Source organism: Siniperca chuatsi, linkage group LG9 (genome assembly GCF_020085105.1).
Source record: "Siniperca chuatsi isolate FFG_IHB_CAS linkage group LG9, ASM2008510v1, whole genome shotgun sequence".
NCBI classification, from domain to species: domain Eukaryota; kingdom Metazoa; phylum Chordata; class Actinopteri; order Centrarchiformes; family Sinipercidae; genus Siniperca; species Siniperca chuatsi.
The window spans coordinates 15,643,390-15,671,289 of record NC_058050.1 but is presented as its reverse complement, the minus strand read 5'-3'; the positions used below and the strand labels follow the sequence as shown (position 1 = coordinate 15,671,289).

Genomic DNA, 27,900 nt, shown 5'->3' with positions numbered 1-27,900 from the left:
AACAAATAACAGTCTGCGAAAGCGATGATTATGAGGTCCGTCAGTAGTTAAGCAAAAAAACATTTTCATTTCTGTGGCTGTGTGGAGAATGTCGCGGCTTGTTATAATACAGACATTTCCGGTCTACTTTTATTGGCGGACTCACAATAGAAATCGATTACAAAACGACCACCTGTGACCAACCGTTAATTCAAATACGAATGCGCTGACCGTACAGTATGTGTTAGCAAACGGGTTTGTTGTCTAGCTACTGTTCAAGAACATATAGCCAGGTGGAAAAACATAATTATGCTTTACTAAAAATTACTAATATAGCCTAAATATTAATTAACTATTTGCTTGCACTGTTCAGGACTGCCGTTTTGTAAAAGCAACTTAGCGGTCACGTATAATTCTTTCTTAACTTACAAGATATTACTTATTTTTACGTTAAAAAACTACTGAAACACACTGTAGTTTGTATACATATCACGTCGTATTTGTTCTTCTCACATACTTAAACATAAGAAGGCCGAAGTGGAAACGTTAACTGTCAACTGAGGACAAGGTTGAGGGTTTGGCAGGTGTGCTGCTGTGGTTAAATTGGTAGACATGCGACATGTGTCTGTGGCGTTATGGCAACTGAGCTATACATAGTCTTACATGGTCAAAAGAGGGGACGATATCACGTAAAATCCTAGCCAAGGTAGTGGCAGAATGAGCACTCTGTCCACTCCTCTGATAATCTCTGTGATGGAGAGACAAGGGCAGCTCCGGCCACTATCTGTCCTCAGCAGGTGCACTAGTCTTTCCTGCAAGTTCATCAATCATCTAAAGAACTGAAGCAAGCTAATCTGATGCTAACTTTTACTGGTGCTAAATCCCATTGTGTAAACCCCTATAAAGCTCGGGTAATAAAGCAGTATGCATGTAAAGAACCCGTGTATTTTACTATATTAATACAATATATTTTTCTTTTTATTATCTTAAGTTGTTCTTGTGTTAAGTACTTCCTTACATAATAAGTTTGATAGATGAATGCACCAGGTATTACGATAATAGGAGTATGGGACACTCAAGTAGCTCGCTGCTTGTAAAGAGGCTATTATTTGCTTGTTATTGCGTAACATACAATTCCAAAATGTGATAGCTACGACAGCTGCATCTACAGACTACAGTTTGCAGTGATGCACCTCGTAAAAATAGCACCTGTGGCGTCCACAAGTGAACAAAAAGATCATTAAAATGGAAACAGTGCCATCTAATGGTCATACTACTCATTGTCATCAACTGGAACTCCACTGGGATTTTGACTGGACAGTGTTTGGCCTTGGCACATCAGCTGCTGCTGTGCAACGACAATAATCTATGAATTACACATTTATTAATAAATCTATTCTTAGATTTAGTGGCTTAGAATGTGCTCAGACTGGGTATCAAACAATGGAAAAGAACAGCAACTGTCTGTCATTGCACTCAGTCCCTAACTTCAAAGCCAAGAGGGAACAATAATAACTTTCCCACTCTTCTGGTTGCGTAACTGCTTAGTGGTGTGAATTTTGATAAAAAGAGGAGATGCTTTTATCTCAACCAGGAGCAAGGCCTGTGTGATTAGCACAGATTATATGCAGATTTGTCATCATCATAAATCTACAGCTGTCCACGGTCTCACATTTTTATTTGTCACTTCAAAGCAGTTTTTCAGTACTTCTTCTTAGTTTACTGTTTGGCCAGAGGACAAATGTATTCCCTTAGAAGAACAAAGTACCTCTCTCATCTCTGTTCACCTGTTCCCCACACCACTGCTCATCAAATACCACAATGCGTTTGGATGTTTGGATACATCTCCATCCAGTTTGGCCTTTTTCACCGTGGAGATTAATGCTTCATGAAATATTTTGAGCCTTGACTTATTTGTTTATGCCTTACTACTGTACGCCTACCCTTCCTTTAGACTTTTAGAAGACAGTATATGACAAGGATTTAGATTTATCTGCTGATTATGTGGATTGTGGCTCAACATCAGCATGCTGGGAGCAGTGGTGGGAAACGATGAGCTGAAATCCACTCTCCTCCCATCTTACTACTGTCCTACAGCAGCTGGGAATGACCCAGTAGGTGACACCACTTTCATCCCAGGACCCCGACTGTCCAGCTGTTTGCTATCCCTCATCCTGACGGCTAGACAGACAGGGGCACAGCCCAGCATCAGAGAATCGGAGGCATGATCCTGTCTGCATGTCATTGTGGCTGTCTCATCGCTTTGCAGGACCCCACAGCTGGCACCTAGACGCTAAGGACCATGTCATTTCTCAGCAAGAGGGTAAGCTAAGAATGTCATGAGCTTTGCAGTTCACAAACATGTAGACATCTAATTGTCAGCATATGTTATTGTAATTTTGCATTTGCTGTGGTGAGGTATACTTGAGCAATAACAACTGTATCAACTGGTGCAGTAAAACAGCTATTTTTAAAAAGTTGACTAAAGTGTATTCATCAATGTCACTTGACAGATGTAAGGTGAGGGTGGGTGATGACACTCACCTTTTTATAAACCATTCCATACTGGGGTAAGTACTGGGAGGACATCTTCCAATGGTTTTCTATGACAGAGAGATACATGTTGATGAATAATTGTCTCATTTTTGCTGTTCTGAACTGACTTAGTTGTTGCTTTATTCTGCACAAGCCCTTATTTTTACAGCAAAAAGAGTTATCTTACAGGACTGGAAATCCGTCTTACTGCCATGAAATGACTTCCTCACAAACAGAACTGGCTGTAATGAACATTTTTACAAGCTCCGAGGTGCATTTCTGGATAAAAATATTACTTTCAACCCCATTAATGACGCTTTAAAGTGTGTGACTTTCCAGCATGTGACTTTTTCATGTAGAGCACATAAATGCCATGTGCACATATTTTAATATTTGGTATCTGTCTGGTAATTTTTTATTATTTCTATTAATATTACTACATAATTTTTTTTGTCTAGCAAAAAATTTGAAATATTTTTATTAAATACAATATTTGAACAAAGAAACTAACAAAAGCTTCAAAATGCTCCAGTAGAAAGGATAGGATGTTCAGAACTGTAACATATTGATCTTTCTTTCTCTCTCTCTCCCTCTCTCTCTCTCTCTCTCTCACACACACACACAGGGTCCTGTAAACAAGAAGGGTGTAAACACAGGCTCCGGGTGCAGTTTTAAAGAGTTTGGGGAGGTATGTGAGTATGCATCTGTTTTCTCCATTTATGCATTTACTCCTTTGTCCGCTGTTTCTCCTCTTCTTAATTTAATTTGTGGGAACCCCACTCCACCTCAGCCTTCCCAGTGAGAAAGTATTCCTGCTGAGGTTACTGTGATCTTCAGGGGGCTTAGGGACAGATCCAGGAGGATTACCCCCAGCAAAGGCGACCGACCTACACCCAAAAATGATCAACATAGCTGCCACAACCTTTTCCCTCTCCCCTCTCTTTGTATCCAATGCCTTGAAATGTGAGACTAACCCTGGAAAGTGGCCTGGTGAGCATAACCCACATTCTTTCACAAGACCCCTGCTACCTCCCTCACTCACAAAACTGTACTACTTTGCCAGTCTTTTTTTAATTTCCTAATGGCACAGATGTCACTTGGTTGAGAGAAATCACAAGGAGTAATCATCATCTGCTTGAGACACATAACAGCCATATTTAATAAGTTACAGTATAGTTTCTTATTTCTAAAATGTTTCTATAGGGAAGAGGCATAAAGATTTATAATCAACACCAAATGGGAGAATTGTCAAACATCTACAAGTTTCAACAGAAAGAGAATCTGCTCAAGTGTCACTTAATGGTTTAATGCTGTAGCAGTTACACATTATCATTATGCTACAATATTGTTCTCATTTTATGTCTATACTTAACTGTTGAAGCTGAAACGCTGTACTGCATAAAACTCGCCACAATATGATCTGACTGTACAGTAGCTTATACACAGTAATTTATAGCAGCAGATCTTCTAGTCCTGAATTGCTACTCTGAACTTTTGAAATTCAATGTTCTGACTGTATCTGTGACAGAACCACTGAGTCACTGAGTGCACCATAAACAACAGTTTTGTGTCCAAGTCTTGGCACTCTTCCATAATGTCAACCCCGCTAGTCCTGTCCGTGGTATTTTCACCATACAGAGGAAATTACTGTCCCACATCATCAGCTGTTGAGGCTGAAATAATCCATGAGCAAGTCAAACATTCAAGAACAGACACCCTGATTTTCAGGATTATTAATGCATAGACTTCTTTGCATCCGATTTTTGTGTGAACGGAATTGAGTTTATAATCTTGTTTGGATCTGAAATCACTGACACTTAGAGTACATATTTTTGTTCTAAGTTGTTTTGAATTAATGCAAATGATTATCAATTTTATCACAGGGATTACAAAAGATTGCATAAGTCACACAAGTCATTAATGCTCTCAAATTCACCCTGTGTCAGTTACATATGCCTGAATAACAAGTAACAAGTACAGATATTGACACTTGGGCTATAAGTTCACAAGCGTTGACATATTGTATTTTTATCATTTAAGCGTTTATTCAATTTGATCACATCAGCTACTTTCAAAGCCTGCTTGTAGTTGAAGGGTAAGTCACTAGAGGGCCATATTCCACCACATTTTGGTGTTAGGTCACAGGACCTGAAACACACTCTGGATTTAAATACCAACAACCTGTGGGTTTTTCAGAGCTCACTTTTCTCTAAAATGATAATTCAGTTCCACGATAGACGGCACTATGCTGTCTTATTATCTTACAATAAACCCATAAGATATGTCCAAGGGTTTATTAGTCAGCAGACAGAAGTATATTTAAAGGTGTATTAGCAGTATGTGGTCTGAGTTGTGCATGTTCTTCACTTTCCTCCAAACAGCTTGTGTAGCACAGTCCAATTATTTAGTATCCAAACTATGCACTGTGGGTGCAAAAAAAAAAGTATTATTTAGGCTACTCCAATCTTTAACAAGCATTTTAACATGACATGGGAAAAGAGGAAATAAACTGGTATTTATAACAGTTTGGGCATTTATAACTGCTGATATAAAAAGATATCTGTGACCACTAGGCCAGGAGGCAAAAGCAGAGGAGAGGGGCTGTTGATGTGTATGTGTGTACTGTATAGCCTAGACTACTGTATATAGCATGACTATAGGCTATTGACAGACTGTCTATAGCCTACTGTATAAAGTGTTTATTAACTTCAGAAGCAGATGGCAGGCACCACCCACGTAGTGTTTATACAGTTACAAGATACAAGATAGATTTATTGATAATTTTACAACACAGGGTTGTATAATGAGATTTTGTTTTGTAGTTCCCGTTATGCTACTCAAAAAAAAATTGTTTTGTTATAGAAAGATTTCACATTTTTTCACTATATTAAGGGCTTAGGGTGTGACAGGTGTATTACTTAAGAGTATTAGGTCTACTTCTTCAGCTAGTAATATCTGCACAAAATTTCTAAACTGATATACTGGCTAATTAATTATGTAGCATGTTTTTTGTGTCAGTATGGCATGGATACCTTCTTGAAGAAGAGTGAGTCAGTGACCGGCCATGACCGTCTGTCCGGAGAAACTCCTCTTCCTGTGAGAATAGTGATGTTGATATAATACTTTACCCCCAGTGGCTCCACTAGACTTGCTCTGCGGCCAATGGTAGCATGGTTCTCGCTTTTTGTGCAACTTCAAGATGAGTCATGGTGTTTAAATAGAATAATAAGCAGCTGTTACAGTAACAGCTTACTGTAACTAGACGTCTGGTGAAAGGCCGACCAAACGGAGCCACATAGCTCCATACATTTATTCAAAATAGCGCAGTATAGTTGTAGCCTACTATAATGTGAATTAATTTCACACCGGGTAAATAGTTCAAATCGTTCGTTACAAAATATATACATTTATTATGACGAGCGTAGACAGCAATGCAATATTCAACACAGTGCGTCTGTCAGAGTGCTGTTTAGCAACAACCAACCACTACCTCCCTTACTAGGACGTACAGCGCGTTTGACCTATTGAATTGCATCTTTTTGGGAGGCGAAGTATGGTGGCGGCAATGTTATGGAGTTTCCGCTACTCCTCTGCTTCCATGCCATCAGGTTAGGAAGCTAGCAAGAGAGCTAAGCTAGCGTCACGCAAGGCCTCCAGCAGACCAGCGGGAGAGCTACCAAGATCAAACACTGCTATTCGGAAGACAAATATCTCTTTATGAATCTGCATGAGAACAATTAAAATCCCAGAAATATGGTGGTTCTCAAAATTCGAGACCAGGTAAGTGATTATTGTGTCAATAGCTGATCTAAGTTAAGCTACTCTTGGCTGGCTAACGTTAGCTAGTTGCCCCGATTTCAACATTCGCCAGCGGAATGTAATTCGACTTTCTCCAGCTATTCTCCGAAACGGAAGCATTTCCTTAGACGCTTCACGTGAAGCTAGATGTTAAATTGTCACTTAAGAGGTGAAACCTAGGTACATTACTGTTGGTGAATCACATTTGGAGTCAAGTATTTGGCGATAATAAGAGGCATCACATCTACATTGAGACACATGCTCAAGCGGTTGTTGAATTGTAACCAGCTAATGAGACTGTGTGTATCCCCAGCAATTAGCCAGAGCCTGTGTGAAAGGCTACTAGCTACTCATTTTGGAAGTGACTAGTTAGCATGTTGTGACTAAACAATACACAGCTGGTCTTGAGTTGTCGCTTCCAAGGGGTTCTATGATTTAATAATAGCCACTAAATCTCTGTACTGTAGCTAGTGTGAGATGATTACCATAACAACCAAAGCGATCTGTTGATTATGATGTTACTGTGACAACTGGACGTTTGTGACATATTTAACTATGTTAGCTACCTCAGCTAGTGAGGTTTTTATATAGCTATAAGATTGGATAACACATACATAATGATGTAGCTTTCATGCGCCGATTCACCTAACTAAATGTTTAATCTTGTTTGAATACCACCACATGTGGAAGTGGGGATCTGTCATGCTTTGTTTCCTGTTCAGTTTCGTGATTTTCTTAATGTTTAGTTTCTAAAGCGTGTTTATAACAGTGTTATAGTTAAGTTATGTTCTTGATCATAAGCCATAAGTGTTTGTCCCCTTTTAAATACTGCTAATAATTAAACCGTTTCTATTAGCTATTTAGGAAGTAGTTGTTTACCAAAATACATTTATTTGTACTATATGAATGGTACACATGCAGGTAACTGCTGTGTAATGGATGAAATGTCAATGTGACAGTATTAGACATGCTTCCTCTAACTATTAAACACTTGCCACCTAAGTGTGAAAACGAGAATAGCTTTCTCTTATCACTTAAGGGCTATGTGTTTTGGACATGCCAGCTATTCTTGTAACATACGTACGTGCGTGTGTGTTTCATTGTGTGTGTGTGCTTGAATGATTGTGTACCTGGGCTCATGTGAGCCAGTGGAGTTGCCAAAGAGCTGTCTCCATGGTGATAGTATTAACTAGGCTGGCTTGTGTGAAGAGAGGAGGTCCACAGTCGTGCAGCCGGAGAAGCATAGAAAATCTCTTACACCAGTCGTGCAGGACTGGAGAACTGAAAACGACAAAATGCAGATTTGTCCTTTCTTTTCATTGTGGGGGACATACAGAAATCACCCTGAATTTATTCCCAGTAAATCTAACCATTACTGCGCATTGCAGATATTCATAGGAATTATAATAACAGAATGAGAGGATTGTCTTGTGACTGTAAGCTAATTGGTCCCTAGATGGTAATGGTGGTCTTTATTTTGCTAATTCAAAATACTTACTGAGCATCAATCCGACTGCTGAAATGCGTCGTGGCTCAAATTTGTACGAGGGCATAGCTTATCTTGTCCTGTTGTTTTCAATATACTTCGAAGGGAATAATCTTACCCATTGAATCATCCATATTAAATTGTTCACAATAGATGTTTAGTTAATTAAACAGTAGTGCTTACAGTGTTTGACTTTGGGGTTTGTTTAATCCAGAGGCCTATTGCACACAGGACACAGTACAAATTATTTCTGTCAATAAGGTGAAAGTGCTTGGCTCCATGCTCACCTTTCATAAAGCTTGGTTACCAAGTTGTGAGTCACTGAAACATATTGGGAAGCAGTACAGAAAGACTAGTTGGATCCAAACAGCTTGTTTTATTTGATATGGTTTGTAAAATATGTGGCTCAAACTATGCCATATAAACTAGAGGTCTTTTGTACATGAAGTCTTGTAAGCTACATGGCCGCACATTAGCTAATTAGCTAGCTGGGCAGCCTGGTGGGTTAAATGAGGGATGAAGTCTTAATGAACGAATGTACTCTGCATGCTACATCATTCTGACTGTACGCAGGAAGAAATCCAGCTCATGGAAATTATTGTATACTGAGAAATAGAAATAGTTCAAATAAAAGATTTGGTCAGTGTGTTTTTGTTTTCTCTCAAACATTAGGCTTAGGCTATCTAGTATTTTCATCTTTACTCTTTGCAGTTTTTCCACCAAAGATGTATTAAAGGCAGATACAGGAATTACAAACATTACAGCAGGTGATTTTAAAACCTGCTAACTCTTAATAATAATTAATAATAATAATAATCTTTATTTATATAGCACTTTTCGAAACAAAGTTAGAAAGTGATTTACAAAACAAAATTAAACGGATAGATAAACAATGATAAAACAATTTAAAAACAGTATTGCAGTTACACAGCATTGAGCAAAATGAGTTACATAAGAGAGAGTATAATGAGTCAAGTAAAATCATGTCAAATAACTAAAATAAGAGTTAAGAGAATGCCTTTATAGGTTTTAAGAAGTGACTTAACAGACAAAGTGAAGTCAGACCACAGACCTTGTGAAAGCGCAAAAATTTGTTTTTAAGAGGGATTTAAAATAGGATACCAGTCTGATCGGGGGGTTGTTCCAGAGAGTGGGGGCCCTAACAGAAAAGGCCCGGTCAGCCTGGAATGTGGAATGAGCCTTGGCTGAGGACCTCAGGTACTGACTAGGGTCGTATGGTGTCAAAAGATTTGAAAGGTCTCCAGAGCAGGCCTTAAAAGTTACCAATAATATCTTAAAATCAATTCTAAAATTTACCGGGAGCAAGTGAAGAGAAGCTAAAATAGGAGTAATTTGCTCTCTTGTTTTCTTTTGGTGAGGAGTCTGGCTGCTGCATTTTGGACAAGCTGTATTTTATGTAAACTTTGTTGATTCAGACGTGTGCACAGTAGAGAGTTACAATAGTCCATGTGAGAGTTAATAAAAGCATGTATGATCTCCAGATTTCTACTGGATAGAAATTAACTGATCTTGGAGATTCTCCTAAACCGCAGAAAGCAAGACTGGACAACTGTATTAACATGCTTGTTCAAGCTGAGGTCATTGTCAAAGATGACACCAAGATTTTTGCAGTTTTGGGCTATGTTGATGACAACATGCCCAAATGAAGATGACATGCCCCAGGGGTAACACAGAGTGAGAACAAGACTGGACCAAGGACAGACCCCCATGGTACCCTGCGGGTCATCTTCACAGAGCCAATGGCTATACTAAAAGATCTATCTAGTAAGTAGAAATAAAACCACTTTAAAACTGAACCAGAGATGCCAATGCAGTGTTTGAGGCGTTCCATTAAAATAGAACGGTCAACAGAATCAAATACAGCACTTAAGTCTAACAGAACTAAAATTGAAGTTTTTCCAGCATCAGCGACAACCAGCAGATCATTCATCACTTTAAGGAGTGCAGTCTCTGTACTGTGGTTTGCCCTAAATCCAGACTGAAGAGTCTGTTTCAGTTTAAAAAAGCAATCAATTGCTCAGCAACAAATTATTCTAGAACCTCAGAAAGAAAAGACAGTTTGGAAATTGGTCTGAAGTTACCATGGAGTTATGGTCTAAAGAGGGGATTTTTTGTTTTTCTTATTCTTATTCTTAAAATAAGCAGGGACAGAACCAGTCAATAGTGAAATGTTAATTATGGAGAGAATATAGGGACTGACAGATCCATATACATATATAGATCTCACAGGCAGGATGTCAAGATGAAGAAGGCTTCATTTTATTAGTCACCTCAGTGAGTGTGTCAATAGATATTGTGACAAAGGACTCAAAGAAGGCAATAGTTTTAAAATAAATCGTTGTGCTGTGTAGGAGAGGGAATGTACATTCTGATACTAGAGACTTTGTTGACAAAAAAGGTTAAAAATTCTTCCCATTTTTGAGGGGAGAAGTCCATACTGACAGTTGGAGGAGCCTCTGTGGCAAGATTTAATTCAGTTACATTGAACAAAACTCTGGAGTTGTCTTTTTTTTTCAATAAGGTTTGAAAAATACCATACAAATCTGGCATTTTTAACTGCTATATTAAAATTACTCATAGAAACTTTCCACTTCTACTCTGCCTTACAACAGTCCCTCTTTAGGGCCTTTATGCTGTCACTTGGGGTGGGGGGGGCTTTGGGGTGTTTTTTCTGCTTAAATGGTGCAATTTGATCCAGGATCTCGGCGCAGGTGTTATTAAAATTATTTAGGACTGTGTCCATCTTGACTTGAGCAAATGTCAACTGAGGAAGACAGGAGAGCATCTGTGAAATTGGCCGCAGAGGAAGTATTAAAAATGCGAGAGCATACAGGGTTTGGCTTAATATTGGAAAGATTATTTTGGACCACAGATGTGATCATTATGCATTTGAGATCAGAGACACTAACATCTTTGCATAGCATATTTCTATTGAAACACTATGCGAAAGGACGAGATATGAGTAGGCCCTGTGACAATTTTAGTTTAAATTAAAAGACTCAACAATGTTTAAAAACTCTATGGCTAAATGATTATCAGGACAGCAAACATGTATATTAAAATCTCCTACAATCAGAACTCTATCATAGTTTGGCATTACAATAGAGAGGAGTTCAGAGAACTGTTCAAGAAAGCCAGACATATTTAGGGTTTCTATGATATGTATTGTCTACAATGTTTTTGTAAAAAAAAAAAAAAAAAAAACATTTGAAACATGAGTATTAGAAACATGGTTGGGAGGGGTCATGCTGAGACAGTCGCGGACTGGCCATTGGGAAGCTTGGGAATTTTCACAGTGGGCTGGTCTTGTGAGGGCTGGTCTTTTTTTCCCCCAGCCCCTGCATTTAGGGTGAATTAAGGGTGATTGGGACAGTTTTTGAATTTCCGCCTTGTGTAAGCTTTCTTACCATAAATATAAAAAAAATAAATTAGCCCAGCACATGATACATTTCTGTAATACTGAAGGAGGAAAGAAGGCCCTTTTGTTTAAACTGACCTAAAACCTTTTTCTTTTTCTTTTTTATTTTTTTTTGTAACATTTTGGTGATTGGGACAGTTTTATCATTGATTTAGGCTAGTGTAGGCATATTTATTGCACAATTTAATTCATACTTATATCAATTAGACTCCATGTTCATTTCTGTTAAACTTTCAGCCCACATGTAATGGAAGTGCTTGATAATACCTCACCTGACACAACATTTCAGGTATTGCCAAATTTCACAATTATTACTTGCGGAAGAACATTTAACTGTGGTTGTTGCAACTGTAAGACCACGTTAACTTGACTAAAGTCAGAGAAGAGTTAAGTTTTTGTGGAAGCCAGGAATGTTCCATCTGGGTCTTTTAATGGGTAACCAATTGCAGCCTCTGAAAGGGATCCCCTGCCCTCACTGATCTCCCTATCCATGCTAGCCTCCTCCCACAGGCAGTGGAAAACTGCCTGATCAAAGACTCTCTGCTGGTGTTATGGTGGATCAGATAGGAGAGTGCAGCGGTGTTTAGCTGGCCAACATGACACAAGAAGGTCCATTAGCACACCTTTGACAAGCAAACATTTGACAAAAGGTGCTGTAGAATGAAACAAGCATGAGCGGTGACAATCAGCTACCTGCTTGGTGCTTTCTGTTGGACCAGGCCATCCAACATGAACAAGAAAGTGGTAATGCTAAATCCCTTTGGGATTCAAACCTGTCATTTATGGTGTGGCAAAATTATGCTTTACCAACAAGTGGTAAACTAGCTGGTGGTCAAAAGTAGAAATGTTTGTAACTGCAGCTGCAGCCTGATGTTTTAGTTATTGCTTGAGGTTGTCATAACGCTGAAGATGTGGGCATCTACATGGACTAGATGTTGTAGACTCTCTGTCAAGTTTTAAGTCTGCTGTTTTGGAACATTGGGTTCTCAGTTCAAATTCACTATTCAGAGACATTCCAAGTGTTATAAGAGAGCCTCGTCTTACAGGAATTGTTGGCAAAATGCTGCAACAGTGTCACAATGAATGACTTCAGCACAGTAACTTCAGTGGGTAAATATTGCATTAAATCTTCATTAAAAGATTTCAGTTAACCTACATATCTTAAAAACACTGTTACTCTTGGCAATCCTGGATTATTTTTTTTGTGCAAAATGTAAATAAGGAAACATATCATAGTATATACAATAGGTTGCTTAGAGAGCACAGCCGAAGTTCACAGTAGTACTTTCCCTGTGTATACACCCCTAAGAAGGGCGTGGCCAACCTAACTACTTTTTAAGATGCTAGGGCAGGAATGGCATGATCCATAAGAATCAGACTTCACAAAGAACTTCAACAAGTTTCTCCTTTACTTCAGTTTTACTTTGAAAACTTTGTTTGACTTTAATCAACTTTGCTACTTATGTTGGATGTGGTGAACCAGATCAGCTGTGGACGTTTTCCTCTGTCTCTGTTGAAGATCCAGACAGTCACTGGAAGTTAGTCATTCTGATGTTTAAAATATGCCTGGAGAAAAAGTGAAGATGGACAGCACATCAGTCATTTGGAGCACAATGCTGGACTGTGCAATGGGATAGATATGGTTTTTGCTTGCCAACAGACTGTTAACCCAGAACAGAATTAGAAAGTCGCTGCTCAGCACTTGTCAGTATCAATCCTGACAGTCTGCCTCCATCATCCTCTGATTTGTGGAGTCATCATTTTGTTCATTGTACATTTGAATGTCTGTACCTGCTCTAGTATCTTTTTTTCTTCTTCACAACTGTAACCTTTTTAATGCTTCTGTCTGTGCCTTTTTAAAGGATTTTGAACAAGAATATTTAGGGAATTTTTGGCAGCTTAAATATGATTGTGTAATCTCTGAGCAAATGAGTCGCGTGTGTATTGTGGTGCTTGACGACGAGGATCTTGAAGTCCCTCTAAGGTCTAAGGTCTCCAAGGTCTGAATGGTTTTCTCATATTTGACCTATGCTGACAAACAAGGTTTTCACTTATAGGTTATTGGCCTTGCATAACATTTTTACTGTAATAATGAAAGTCTGAGATAGTGTTGCATGTCAGCCAGAAAAGCCTTGAAATTCAGTTGATTTTGACACAGTCTCTTTCTTTTACAGCCTGCTTTGCTGAAAGCTATTTTCAATGTGGACCCAGATGAAGTACGCTCACTCATATTCAAAAAAGAGGATGTGAATGCACAGGTAATCCCAACAGACTCTCACTAATCTCTGCATCTGTTTCCTCATATTATTGCTATAGGCCTATTTTAAAACCATCCCAGCAACATGGAATTTAAAACCTCTAATGTAAAATTGTCCTTGAAAGTTATAAATGGCCTCTTATACCTCTTTCAGTAAATAGTTGTTGAGTACAAAACAGCACATAGTTTGTTTTTATAGTTCCCACTGCATGATCTGGTTCTGCTTATTTTATTGCATTCCTCACCATTCCTGCATTGGTGGGGGTGTTTGTTGCAAAATTAGGCTGGTTTGTACTTGCATGCGTTTCACTGGAAGGCTTTTCAAGTTACTGGATTTGTGTTAAACCCACTTTTTTTGCCATGAATTGTGACTGTGTGTCAACAATTAATGGTTATTTATTTCTCCTTTCTAGCATTATAATGTTACAAATAGTAAAGAAAAGTGTTGTTTTAATGTCAGATCAGGACCATATTAACCTGTACAAAGTAAAGACGGAATACAAGCTTTAGATGTAAATGCAAACTGTCTTTCTGTTGTCTTATTGCAGGACAATGAGAAGCGAACTCCATTGCACGCTGCTGCCTATCTTGGAGATGCAGAAATTATAGAGCTGCTGATTCTTTCAGGTGTGTTTTTTCAAAAGAGGGTTTATGTAAAGAAGCTGTTTAAGTCAAGGCACTTAGAAGTCAGTATTCAAAAATTGGAACCTTTTATCCTCAGCATTAATGTCAGAAATCCAGCATCTATTTGAAAGCAAAATATATAACAAATATTGGTTTAATGTTACAATATAGAAATGATGAGTGTTTCTCAGGCACAAAAGAGCATAAATTATGTAATTGGTGTCACAATTTTGGGTTTGTTAAAATGTTCACAGATTGTTAATATGTGACAAATATGACCGAATTAATTTACCAATTTGGGAATAATGTTTCTCGTGATGTTTGCATCCACCGAAACCTTTGAAAATCACCTTGGGAAAAGTCATCATCACCTTTCTTCTCTCTGCTGTATATGGAGCTCCTAACGTACTGGTTTCTCTTTTCTTGGTATTGAAGGGAGTGGTAAATGTTCTTCATTGGTAACCTGTCTGAGAACATAATGACATATTTAAAATGTGATACTCAGAATATTGTTACGCCTACGTGGCCAGATGGTGCATCTGTATTCAATATTGTAAAATACCTTTACATGCACCCTTTGCAGTCTTGCTCTTTTCTTTTGCTTATGCGGATTTCTTCTTCATAACTGTCAAAAAGGCTTTAGTCATTTTGTTGAAATGTTGCACTAGATGTCATGTAACTGGTATGACCTTACATAGTCTGACAGCCAGTGTCCTCTGACTTGTAGGTGCCAGAGTAAATGCCAAGGATAACAAGTGGCTCACTCCTCTGCACCGGGCTGTGGCCTCCTGCAGTGAGGTATGTGAATGTTCCTCTAATTCACACACTCTTTTACAAATCTAAACAGTGTGGAACTTAAACCTACGTGTGATTACTTCTTGTAGGAGGCTGTCCAGGTGTTGCTGAAACACTCTGCGGACGTAAACGCTCGAGACAAGAACTGGCAGACGCCACTTCACATCGCCGCAGCAAATAAGGCTGTCCGCTGTGCTGAAGCCCTCGTCCCACTGCTCAGCAATGTGAATGTGTCAGATAGAGCAGGCCGGACTGCGCTGCACCATGCGGCCTTCAGCGGTCATCTGGAGGTAATATTAAGTATTAAAGTATTGTTTCATTCAGCTGTGAACTGTACTGGAAATATGTGCTTTAATGCCTTTAGTACTGATTTAGTTGTACCTTAATGGATATAAATGGTAGTAAATTTGATTATCAATTGCTATAAAAAACAAAACATGAAGTAAATTAAAGGTTTAGTGTTGACTTTGTGGCTGTACAATCTGTCCTGTCTTTGTGGTGTTTGAAAAGTACAACTACTTCAGCAATGCTCATATTGACACATTAAGTGTTAATCTCCTCTCTAGAGAGCATGTACCATGTACACAAAGTTTTTGTTAGCAAACCATCCCACTAGGCTTGATTGTTTTGTTTTTTTTGTGTGTGTGTGTGTTTATCTGGCTGTTAGTGTATGATCTTGTCCTCTTACTGAAAGGAAGTGTTTTTGCTTGCCTCATAAATGTGCAAACACAATAGGCATTGTACTATGTAGCACTGCAATACAGAGCAACTGAACAATGGCTACATTTTTGCATGTTTAGGAAGTGTGCAGGGAAACAATCAACATCCCCATACAGCTCTGCTGACTACCTACTGTTAACAGCTATGCCTACCATAACCATAGCCATAACAGTCATAACCACGGCAAATCATGTATTATAATATAGATGGCTACATATACACGTACGCTGTGGCCTATTCTTACTATTCTGTTGTAGTGGTGTGTGTTAGAGTTTTGATAGGGTGATAATAGTTAGCCTTCTGATCTGGGAGTCAGTTTCATAAATCCAAACACCAAGACAAACTCTCAACCAGTCATAGCTTGTTTAGAAAATAACACATTTTCCACATGGATGCAGACTAACACTGCGGGCTGTCGGTCATAAATTGTGGTTACACACTCGAGGACACTAGGTGCACAGTTAGTGCTTGTCCAATCACATGCTTGCATGCAAATGAATCATTGCAATCATATACTTGCATGCAGATTAGTTACCTTAAAGGTGGAAATGTCTCGTCTAATAAAGTGTTTATGTAAATCAGGTGCATAAAAGCTGTTCAGACAAACTTTTGGTTATGCAGCGACATTCCAGTAAAAGACACAACAAATACAGGGGTGAGGACATGCAGTTGTATCCTATGTTCAACTTGATAACAACCTATGCATAGGCTTCAACTGTACACTGCAGAAATTGACTATTTCATGCTTAATGTCTTCTTGTCCTGTTGATGTACTTGTATTGAGTGCATTCAAAAGGTCAAAAAAAAGTTTTTCAACTCACAAAATAATGTTTAGCCTTGTGGAGGCTCATCTAATTCATGAGATTAGATTCAAACGAAGTATACTGTATGCATGTATGTGTTGTATCGTAGAAAAGGTTTCAGTCGTAGTCATCTGGACACTGTTTTCAGAATCAAGACGTTTCGGCTCCCATCCGGAAGTCATTCTCAATTGTGAAAAAATTGGACGGGAACTGGAAATTTAAACTACTCTGAGTTACATAAGCCCTGCCCTCAGGAAGGAATCTGCCTGAGTATCTGTAAATAGCTAGTTTCACCTGAAACTGACCTAATAGTTTCAAGATGGCCCAGTAATCAGTAATCAGGCCTATTGTTCTCTGGCTGCATCTACTTCATCACTGTTAAGTGCCTGATTAGCATGTGATAGGCGTGACCAAGGTGATAATACACTCTGATAGACTTTGGGCAGATTAAATCTCAGACCACCATTTCTGTTCAAAGAGGGTTCTCTTTCTTCACAAAAATGGCTTCCTTGACGCCCGTTCAAACCAACTCTTCTCTCTACTAAGAATCTTCACCTCGCTGTCTTCAAATGTGTGGTTTGTAGCTTTTAAATGCAAATGCACGGCGCTCTGTAATCCTGAGTTAGCGTGTCGTCTGTGCTGATAAAGTCTTCTGTGAAGTGGCTGTTTGGTTTCGCCTATGTACCGTTCTTTGCAGTTTTCCTCACTGCACTGAATGGAGTAGACAACATTGCTCTGTTTCTGTGTGGGTAACCTGTCCTTAGGGTGAACGAGTTTCTGTCTTAAAGTGTTGCCTGGTTTAAAGAAGACAGGAACATCGTGCTGTCTAAAGATCCTTTGTAGTTTTCAGACAGTCCAGACACATAAGGAATGGAGACACCGTTCCTTCTTGGTTCAGTTACACTTTTGTCCTGTTTTTTGGCTCTTTTAACTTTGTTGATAGCCCAAGTAGGATAACCACAGGCTGAGAGTGCATTCTGGACATGCCTTTCCTCTTTCTTCTTACCCTCTGAGCCTGTGGGCACTTCTTTGGCTCTGTGCTGTAATGTCCGGATTACACCCAGCTTGTGCTGTAGTGGATGGTGTGAGTCAAAGAGCAGGTAGGATCTTTAGACAGCACGATGTTCCTGTCTTCTTTAAACCAGGCAACACTTTAAGACAGAAACTCGTTCACCCTAAGGACAGGTTACCCACACAGAAACAGAGCAATGTTGTCTACTCCATTCAGTGCAGTGAGGAAAACTGCAAAGAACGGTACATAGGCGAAACCAAACAGCCACTTCACAGAAGACTTTATCAGCACAGACGACACGCTAACTCAGGATTACAGAGCGCCGTGCATTTGCATTTAAAAGCTACAAACCACACATTTGAAGACAGCGAGGTGAAGATTCTTAGTAGAGAGAAGAGTTGGTTTGAACGGGCGTCAAGGAAGCCATTTTTGTGAAGAAAGAGAACCCTCTTTGAACAGAAATGGTGGTCTGAGATTTAATCTGCCCAAAGTCTATCAGAGTGTATTATCACCTTGGTCACGCCTATCACATGCTAATCAGGCACTTAACAGTGATGAAGTAGATGCAGCCAGAGAACAATAGGCCTGATTACTGATTACTGGGCCATCTTGAAACTATTAGGTCAGTTTCAGGTGAAACTAGCTATTTACAGATACTCAGGCAGATTCCTTCCTGAGGGCAGGGCTTATGTAACTCAGAGTAGTTTAAATTTCCAGTTCCCGTCCAATTTTTCACAATTGAGAATGACTTCGGATGGGAGCCAAACGTCTTGATTCTGAAAACAGTGTCCAGATGACTACGACTGAAACCTTTTCTACGATAGAACACTCCTGGACGAATGAGGGACTACACCGTCCCATGTATGTGTTGTAGACCAGGGAATCAGTCTGTTGGCCCTACTATTAAGTCATTAAACACCATGTATAACCAATGGTTAGATGAGCTGCCACACTGACTGAAAGGCAGCAGAACTAGTAGTGTTCAGGTTGCAGCTTCCGTTGACATATTTCCTGATTGCTCTTTTTTTTTCTCTGTTGCTGCTGTTAGATGGTGAGGCTCTTGCTCTCCAGAGGAGCAAACATCAATGCCTTTGACAAGAGGGACCGCCGTGCAATCCACTGGGCAGCCTACATGGGTAATAAATCAATTACAGGGATTTTTACATCACATTTTCTATCTAACAGTAGGAGTTCCTCTCATCTTGTGGTCAGTGAAAATCTCCAGGACTGTTTTTCTTTCTACATTATTTTTAAAGGCACCAGACTAAAATTTTAAAATGAATACTCATGTTCTGATATAACCAAATAAAATAGTTGATAATACCTTGATAGCATATTTATGTAATTAAATCTTCTTTTTTTCGTCCTCAGGCCACATAGAAGTGGTGAAGCTGCTGGCATCTCATGGAGCCGAGGTGGCCTGCAAAGATAAGAAATCTTACACCCCCCTACATGCAGCAGCCTCCAGTGGAATGATCAGCGTTGTCAAATACTTCCTGGACTTGGGGGTGGATGTAAGTTTCACCCACAAGCTTATTGTCCTTATACTGTAGACACTGCTAGATCTTATGATCTGAACAGAAACGTAATAACGCATAACCTGTCCTGATGTACTTCATATGTGTTGGGTTGTGTGTAAAAAGAGTGACAGTATAATACCAGTTTGTCTTGATTGGAAACAGTGATATCATGACTACTGCCTGTTTATCGTGCCGTCTAGATCAATGAGCCCAATGCGTATGGCAACACACCCCTCCATGTGGCCTGCTACAACGGGCAGGACGTGGTGGTGAACGAGCTCATTGAATGCGGAGCTAACGTCAACCAGGTAAACGAGAAGGGCTTCGCACCTCTCCATTTTACCGCAGCTTCACGCCACGGGGCACTATGTCTGGAGCTCCTAGTGTGCAATGGGGCTGATGTCAACATCAAGGTGAGTAAAAACCAGAATGTCGCCTCTCGCTATTTTAGTTTGTTTTTTTTTGGCACTTGTTGTTTGGGGAATATGCTTTATAGCTGAAAGCCATAGTAATGACCTGCGTTGTGATACCACCATGTTTTTGTTTCACTCTAGAGTAAAGATGGTAAGACTCCCCTGCACATGACGGCCATCCACGGGCGGTTTTCTAGGTCTCAAGCAATCATTGAGAATGGTGAGCTCCTCTTAAAAATCAGCCTCGCTGACTTTATTTCTCACACTGGACTGTAAAACCAAAACTGCTTCTCAGTGTAACACCGGTTAACTGCTTAGTTTGTTTGTTTTCTGAAGGTGCTGAGATTGACTGTGAAGATAAGAACGGAAATACACCACTGCACATTGCAGCTCGATACGGGCACGAGCTCCTCATCAACACCCTCATCACCAACAGAGCTGACACGGCTAAGTAAGTGAGCCTGTCTGCCCTTTTTCAGCAACTGTTCCAACTTCACACATCGTTGGTGAGTTGCAAGTTTAAAACTTTCCAAAGCAGACATGTAATGTCTGTTATGTAACTGATACAGATGATTCTGTACTATTAATAGTAATATCCACCCCTTAGTTTAGCACCAGTGATATTTGGGTGATACTGGGTAATTCAACATGATTGTGTCTTTTCCAGACGAGGGGTTCATGGTATGTTCCCACTGCATTTGGCTGCTCTCAGTGGATTCTCTGACTGCTGCCGAAAGCTCCTGTCTTCAGGTGAGCAACTCTTTGTTCATGTTGTGTGGCTATCCACAATAGTACTACTAGTACTGCTAGTCAACTAGCCACAGTACGAAATGACAAGTCTTATATTTGAATGATTCAGTTTAGACAAGGTTTGTCACTTTGATATCCAAAATTTTAAAACTGTACAATGTCTGTACTGTAACATCTCATATAAAGTATGCAGGATCTTGTTCATAATCCTTTATTCCAATGCAGGATTTGATATTGATACTCCTGATGACTTTGGAAGGACCTGTTTACATGCTGCAGCTGCTGGAGGGTGAGTACAGGACAGCTGAATACTTGTATGTGTAATACTAACTGTAAATGTTAAGATGTAGTTCATGACCTATAACAAAAAGAGTATCATCATATGTATCAGTTCATCATCTTATAAATCTCCCTAACCCCGCAGAAACCTGGAATGTCTCAATCTTCTCCTCAACACGGGCGCAGACTTTAATAGAAAGGACAGCTTTGGCAGGTTTGTAGCATTTAATTGTGGATTTCAAGAGATTGTGCTCTCCTAGTTTCTTGGTCAAATTTGAACAGGGAACTGAGCCATGTTTGCTTTTCCAGGACCCCTCTGCACTATGCTGCTGCCAACTGTAACTACCAGTGCCTGTTTGCTCTGGTGGGCTCTGGGGCCAGCGTCAATGACCTAGACGAGCGGGGCTGCACTCCTCTCCACTACGCCGCTGCCTCTGATACAGATGGAAAGTCAGTAGTACTTCAATTCAGATTCTTAAAGGAGGTGGTGGCTGTGTGGAAAGCAGGTTATGTTTGAGGGGTTTTCATGGATAAAAGCTCAGTTGCATTATTGGTTATGCTGAGTAACAGTTAAAGACTTGAAAGACGATGTTGTTTCCTTGACTACAGCATCTTTGTTGTGTCTGCAGGTGCCTGGAATATTTACTGCGAAATGATGCAAATCCAGGGATCCGGGACAATCAGGGCTACAATGCTGTGCACTACGCCTCAGCGTACGGACATCGCCTCTGTCTGGAGCTGGTGAGAACTTTACTCCAGATTATACAACACATAACCATCAGCATCTCCATATTTCTGTACTGCTATATTGTAATGATGTTTATTGCATTGCTGCTTCTCCCAATCTCTTCTACAGATTGCAAGTGAAACACCTCTAGATGTGGTGAGATGAATTTGTACTTTTCTTCCTTGTGTATGTTTGGAGTTTTTTATGTAGGTAGAGTAGGCCACAAAACAAACTGAAGGCAAAAGTCAGACAGAAAAGATCTGCACACTGTATTGATAGCTTCCAGCAAATCTAATTTAACCCGAGCAACTAAAATATCACCATCACAATACAGAACAAGCACACTTATAGGCACAAAACATTCATCACTCAGGTGGTTGTGATCTGCATGATTGAGAGTCAGTCTACTCTCAGACGGTGCAGATCTTTTGTCTGACTTTTGACTTCAAAGTAGGCTACAATGCCATGTACTGTATATCTGTAGTACTGAGCTTCACGGCTAAGCAAGTGATTATATCTGAAGTAGGTTCTAACTTGTGTACTTGGTTTGTTCAGCTAATGGAAACCTCAGGGACAGACATCCTGAATGACTCCGAAGTCAGAGCCCCTGTCAGCCCCCTGCACCTTGCTGTGAGTAATGTGTATCATCCTTATCCTATTTTCCTTATTATGGCATTATCCTAAATCTCATCTTATTTATGTTTACATATTCATGGTAAATTTATCTTTCAAGGCATACCATGGTCACCACCAAGCTATGGAGGTTCTAGTGCAGTCTCTGCTGGATCTGGATGTGAGAAACAGCCAAGGGCGCACACCCCTAGACCTGGCTGCCTTTAAGGGCCATGTGGAGTGTGTTGACGTCCTAATCAACCAGGGAGCCTCCATCCTGGTCAAAGATTTCACCTTGAAGCGAACCCCCATCCATGCTGCAGGTATGGACCTGGAGATGGTGGCTCATGAATTTGCCTACGTCTGAATTTTCAGACCTGTATACAATATAATATATTGGGTATTTTATTTTATTTACTGTACGTTTATGTGTTGGATTCTATTTAATTGTGGTGCAGATTTCTTTTCATTTAGTTTTTCTTTTGTAAAGCACTTTATTTATATAACATCTTTTAAAACAATATTACAAAGTTTATTATTATGAGTATGCTAATGGAGTGTTTATTCTTTCCCTGCAGCTACTAATGGGCATTCAGAATGTTTGCGTTTGCTGATTGGAAATGCTGATCTTCAAAGTGCAGTAGACATTCAAGATGGGAATGGACAGTAAGTAAAATTTGTTGGTGTTTTTGTATTTATTTATTTTTTCTAAAGTAATTGCTGACATTGCCTGTTATCTCTTAGAACCCCCCTGATGCTGTCGGTCCTGAGTGGACACACAGATTGTGTGTATTCTCTGCTGAATAAGGGAGCCAATGTAGAAGCCAAAGATAAGTGGGGCAGGACAGCCCTACATAGAGGAGTAAGGAGATCTTACCATTCTTACATACACTGACACATGCTGTATATGTACTGTGGGACAGTTGGGTTTTTTTTTTGTTTTGTTTTTAGCATTTTCCCCCCAAAATAAATATTAACTGAACTTTTGTTTTCCACTTTTCACTGTCCTTGTTTGTATGTTTGAGATGTTGCCAGGCATATTATAAATATACAGATATATGGATTTTTTTTCCCTGCCCAATGCTAACTGATCACCTCAATCAGTTGTAAAATCAGATTTTAGATTTGGGCCTGCCTATTTGTCTATCGAAGGAATAAACTCTAAAACATTGGTCAGCTTTCATCAAATAATTTGAAATGCATAATCATTCAGTCAACACCATAACACTAACATCTACTGTTTTCTGGCCACAGGCGGTGACTGGTCACGAGGAATGTGTGGAGGCCTTGCTTCAGCACAGTGCCAATTTCCTGGTGCGAGACTGTAAAGGGCGTACACCGGTCCACCTGGCAGCAGCATGTGGACACATTGGGGTACTGGGAGGCCTGCTGCATGCTGCCCAATCAGTGGAAACACTCCCTGTCTTAACAGACAACCAAGGCTACACCCCACTGCACTGGGCCTGCTACAATGGTACAGAGATGAGGGTTTGAAGACTACTTAAAAAAAACAATTAATTTAGTTATGGAAATGTACATCTGATTTTAGTAATGTATGCTTTTAAATACAGGCAAGCTGCCAAGAAAGGAACACTTAAGCAAGTGTAGATTTAAAATGGGCATGGACAACTTCATCTTTTGTTTTATGCTTCTTTATGCAACTCCTTCATGCAATTTCCCTAAAGGCTTAATTTTGACACATGTTGTTATGGACGAATGTTTTCAGAAAGCCCTGATTGGGCGCACCACGAGATGAAGGCTGATGTGGTTAATGCTTTCTTTTCCTGCAGGTCATGATACTTGTGTGGAGGTTTTGCTGGAACAAGAGGTTTTTCACAAGGCCGAAGGCAATTCTTTCAGCCCCCTCCACTGTGCTGTGTAAGATCTTGAGATGGCTTCTGTTTCTATCAATGCGTGTGAGGACAGAGCCTCTAACAGATGAAATAATTATGCTCTGTTCTCTTCTTTAGGATCCATGACAACGAAGGTGCAGCTGAAATGCTTATAGACACTCTGGGCCCTGCCATTGTCAATGCCAAAGACAGTAAAAACAGGTATACACACTCATATAAAGACAAGTGCAACCAGTAATTGCAGCCTCAAGAGTTCTGTAACACTAGACAAGTTGCCTGATGCTCAGTGACTATTTGATTTAAAAAAATTAGCCTTGTTCTGATATTACTTTTGCAGGACCCCACTACATGCAGCAGCCTTCACTGACCATGTAGAGTGTCTCCAGCTGCTGCTGAGCCACAACGCTCAAGTCAACAGTGTCGATGCCGTGGGGAAGACCCCACTCATGATGGCTGCTGAAAATGGCCAGACAAACGCTGTTGGTATGAATGCTTCCCTATTTTAACTACCGGACTGGAAAATATCACTGTGGGATGTAATAATCAGCACTGTATTGAATTAACGTCAATTTGTTTTTCCACAAATTCACCTTCTCACTCTCAACGTTTAGAACTGCTGGTGAGCAGTGCGAAAGCAGATCTCACTCTGCAGGATGCTGTGAAGAACACTGCACTTCATCTCGCCTGTAGTAAGGTTTGTATTACGATAAGGTGGCACTGTTCACATTCTACAGCAGCAAATATACAGTATGTACCTGCGAGTATGTGTTGAAATACTATAAACAGTGTGTATTTACTGGCTGTGTTTGATATTCGTCATACTGTACCTGTTTTCTACAGGGACATGAAACCAGTGCCTTGTTGATATTGGAGAAGATTACAGACAGAAACCTCATAAATGCCACTAACGCCGCCTTACAGACGTATGTATCACTTGTATTACATTAGTGTCTCTTGCTGCATCTTAGTGATGGAAATGAGTGGTAGTGTTGGTGGATTACTGCAGGGATTTGAATTATTAATGTAGAGATGCAAATTGTAAAATATTCACTTGCCTGTCGGCTCATCTATGTTTTATCTTTCTTTTAAGGCCTCTACACGTGGCTGCAAGAAATGGTTTAACTGTAGTGGTACAAGAGCTGCTTGCAAAGGGAGCCAGTGTACTTGCAGTTGATGAAAACGGTAAATTCACAATATTATTTGGATAATGTTAATTTAGGACACATGACAGCTAACATACACTGTAGACAGACCACAAAGAGGTAAAAACAGGATCAGGATTTGATCAGGTGATAACCAATCAATTGAAATGTGCCTGGGTCAGGTCTTCAGATCTTTCAGATGAGCTTGATGGGAAATTCTCAGACTCATTGAAGAGTGTGTTAGGTAATAATTTTTATGTACAGTAAATCTGAAAAGGCCCACAGTGCTGAGCAGTGTCCTTGTAAAACGGTAACACGCACATAGCAGAATAGGAGAAGAATTCCGACTGAACTAGTCGGCTAATGGCAGGTTTATACCCACAGCCTACTTCCTGTGAGTCAGACTACTCTTGCATTAACATCAGTAAAATATGTTCAAACAATGAGATACAGTTTAGTTTAAGAGGGAATTCAGTCTTGCAACTATATTTTATAATGGATATATTATTTATTTTATTTTTTCTTGCAAAAATACGAAACATTCCCTAGTTCCAGCTTCTTAAAAGTGAGGCTTTTAAGCTTTTCTTTGTCTTAATGCGACTGTAAACTCAATGTCTTTGGACTGTTGGACAAAGCAATGTCACCTTGGGCTATAGGACATTTTTACTATTTTTGACATTTTATAGACAAAATGATCAGAAAATAATCTGCAGATTAATCGATAATGAAAATAATTGTTAGTTGTAGCCTTAAAGCACAGGCAAATTGCTTGTCCTGTAAACCATTTAATTGCTGCTGAATCATTTAACAGATGTAATACCAATGCTAGAAACTGTATATTACTTTTATTGAATATGTAACACTGGTGCACTCGCATTGTTTCAGGTTACACACCGGCCTTGGCTTGTGCCCCCAACAAAGATGTGGCAGACTGCCTAGCCCTCATCCTGGCCACCATGATGCCTGTGTCCCCCTGCGCCCCAGCACCCACCCTCCCTTTCAGTGCCATTAACCACTACACCACCAGCCCCTCCAAGAGCGTCACCTTCGACAGCCTGCACGTGCTGCGCAGCGAGCACAGCTCATACTGCAGCTTCAACAACATCAGCCATCACGACGGCTTCTACAAGGACGAGGAGCTCAATGACTCAGATTCAGAGACCTACTGAGGGACAGGAGGAAGCGATAAATGCATAAATACACACACTGTGTCTTAAAAATCACCCACCGCCAGCTTGGGAGGGCAGAAGAAGAGAAAAGCCCCCACAGGAGCCTTAAGAGCCCACACCCCACCCCCACCCCCACCAGAGAGCAAAAGAGGGAGGATGTGCAGCAGGCTGGCCCACACTCATCCCGACCTCATCCAGCACCAGGTGTCCTTCAGCTGATACTGGACCTCAGTAACTGCTGCTTTACCAACACTGACTTCTTGAGTGCTAAAAACTGTACTTGTTGGGCGGACAGCAACTTTTGTACAGCAATAACATGCTGAAGAGGGATGGTAGCACTTCACAGAGAGCTAAACCGACAGGGACCAAAAGACATGGATGCATTTTAACCCAGTTTTAACTGTGTAAATGAGATGGAGAATTTTTGGGTTTATCGGTTAGCAGGGGGTGAATTTTTGAAATTTCTTGATGAGTTAGAGAAGGTTGATATCCGCACACTACATCTGTCAGAATGCACTTCAAGTCTGTAAGTCATACAGGGGGGGAAAATCATTTATTTTTTGAGATCAGAATTTTAATATACCTGTGTTCATGTCTTAAACTCCTTATCCTCTAGGAAAAAATCAGATTTACTGACCAGAGTCATTTAAAAACATTTGATATGTGCACCAGGTTATTTTAAAGATGATCAACCTTACCTTTGTATATTGACGTGTCCATTGCGGTTCAGTCATTCAAGAATAAATTATTTGTGTACTTTCGGTTCCTATTTATGTGTTCATTTTGTGCCTTCATTAGTTAATGAGAAAAGATGGGTTTGTAGAGGCAGCTGTGGAAGTACAGTGATGTGCACTAGGTAAGTAAAGAAACATTTCTAAGAAGCACTGATACAGTACTGAGGTATCTGAGGCTCAGCTTTGTGAGAAGAAACACTGTAAACCAATTACAAGACAGCGTTTGATTTTCCTGTTTGAATGACATTTTTGCTCTTATATTAGTCAGTGTTTGTTGACAGGTTTTGCTTGCTTTAACTTCAAAAAAAGAAACCACTCAATCCTACCATGATACAAAATTCCCCTGTTGAAAAATCCTTTTAACTGGAAATATGTACAATACATTTGCTATCTTCATTAGAATGGAAAAGGTTTTTTTTTTTCTTTTTGTTGCTTTTTCTTAAAGAGGGATGAAACTAGCATGTATATAGAAATTATGACTGTGAATTCAACGCTCCAGTGAGTTCTTTCAGTACTGAGATTGCTGTATATTTTATGAGTAATAAAGAAATGAGTTATTTAATAATGAACACGAGTCTTTATGGAGTATTGCCTTTAATTCTGTTAGATACATTACACACTTGAAGCAGTTTTGATCGTTCTTTTTCACAAAGTAAATAATATTAATGATGGCTGATCAGCTTACTGGGACACTTTAATGGAACAGAGTAATCAATAATGTTATTAGTAACACCACTGCTTTTCCTACTCTGACAAGTCCAAATGTCTGCTGTGAAAAGGCTTATCAATGGTGTACAGCTCATTTCCTCATTTAAGATTGTATTTGTATTGACCCTTGATTATTCTCACAGTAATCTATTACAAGTGTGTCTTTAATGTTTTGTAAATTATATGTTCTGTGTGCAGCCTTGGTCTGGGGACTCCTGTTAAAGTTATTAGTTATTATTATTATGATTAAGTCAGTAGTAATTTGCAGAGTGATAGGTAAGGAGCCAGCAGTATGAGGTGTCCTTTTGGGTGGTAGTTGTTGATACAATATGCACTGAATTCTTCTGAGCTAATGTTCTTCATGTTGTAGAGAAGTTTTTCACAACCCATGACAAGTGATGCACTGATTAGCCATCTTCCAAAACAGCAATGATTTAAACAATATAATGATTTAGGGCTACTTAAAACATAGCCTTAAACTCTCTAAACATGGCTTTATACGTACATTTTATTTTTTAGTTAGTTATGATCAGTTAATTAAAGAT

The 27,900-nt window shown here is 39.7% G+C and overlaps 2 protein-coding genes and 1 long non-coding RNA gene across 4 annotated transcripts in view; 2 read left to right on the top strand and 1 right to left on the bottom strand.

Moving 5' to 3' along the window:
* The window catches only part of hdac9b (histone deacetylase 9b), a 44,359-nt gene extending 38,676 nt beyond the window's left edge, over window positions 1–5,683 (bottom strand). Inside the window, exons 1-2 of the mRNA XM_044207504.1 lie at window positions 5,547–5,683; window positions 2,524–2,582 (exon numbers count right to left, since the gene is read on the bottom strand). The gene's annotated coding sequence lies outside the window, so the exon portion shown is untranslated. The remainder of the gene's footprint in view (window positions 1–2,523; window positions 2,583–5,546) is intronic.
* On the top strand, window positions 1,667–4,329 carry LOC122881388. Its single transcript, XR_006379151.1, has 3 exons — window positions 1,667–2,302; window positions 3,140–3,202; window positions 3,305–4,329. It is a non-coding gene; the product is annotated as an uncharacterized LOC122881388 (long non-coding RNA).
* A 434-nt stretch (window positions 5,684–6,117) lies between the features above and the next one.
* On the top strand, window positions 6,118–27,216 carry ankrd28b (ankyrin repeat domain 28b). Of its 2 annotated transcripts, none has more exons than XM_044207501.1 (28): window positions 6,118–6,294; window positions 13,412–13,495; window positions 14,043–14,121; window positions 14,846–14,916; window positions 15,003–15,203; window positions 18,497–18,584; window positions 18,820–18,962; window positions 19,169–19,381; window positions 19,523–19,601; window positions 19,718–19,832; window positions 20,049–20,131; window positions 20,357–20,420; window positions 20,556–20,624; window positions 20,720–20,860; window positions 21,040–21,151; window positions 21,267–21,293; window positions 21,693–21,767; window positions 21,871–22,072; window positions 22,328–22,415; window positions 22,494–22,611; window positions 23,004–23,223; window positions 23,540–23,627; window positions 23,720–23,803; window positions 23,940–24,085; window positions 24,214–24,296; window positions 24,443–24,525; window positions 24,693–24,784; window positions 25,630–27,216. In XM_044207501.1, exons 1-28 carry the CDS (start codon window positions 6,268–6,270, stop codon window positions 25,911–25,913), a joined length of 3,159 nt encoding a protein of 1,052 aa, XP_044063436.1. In that variant the 5' UTR covers window positions 6,118–6,267; the 3' UTR covers window positions 25,914–27,216. The 2 variants fall into 2 exon arrangements, with proteins under 2 accessions (XP_044063436.1, XP_044063435.1); XM_044207500.1 differs by lacking the exon at window positions 6,118–6,294 and adding an exon at window positions 13,217–13,237.
* The last annotated feature ends 684 nt before the right edge of the window (window positions 27,217–27,900 follow it).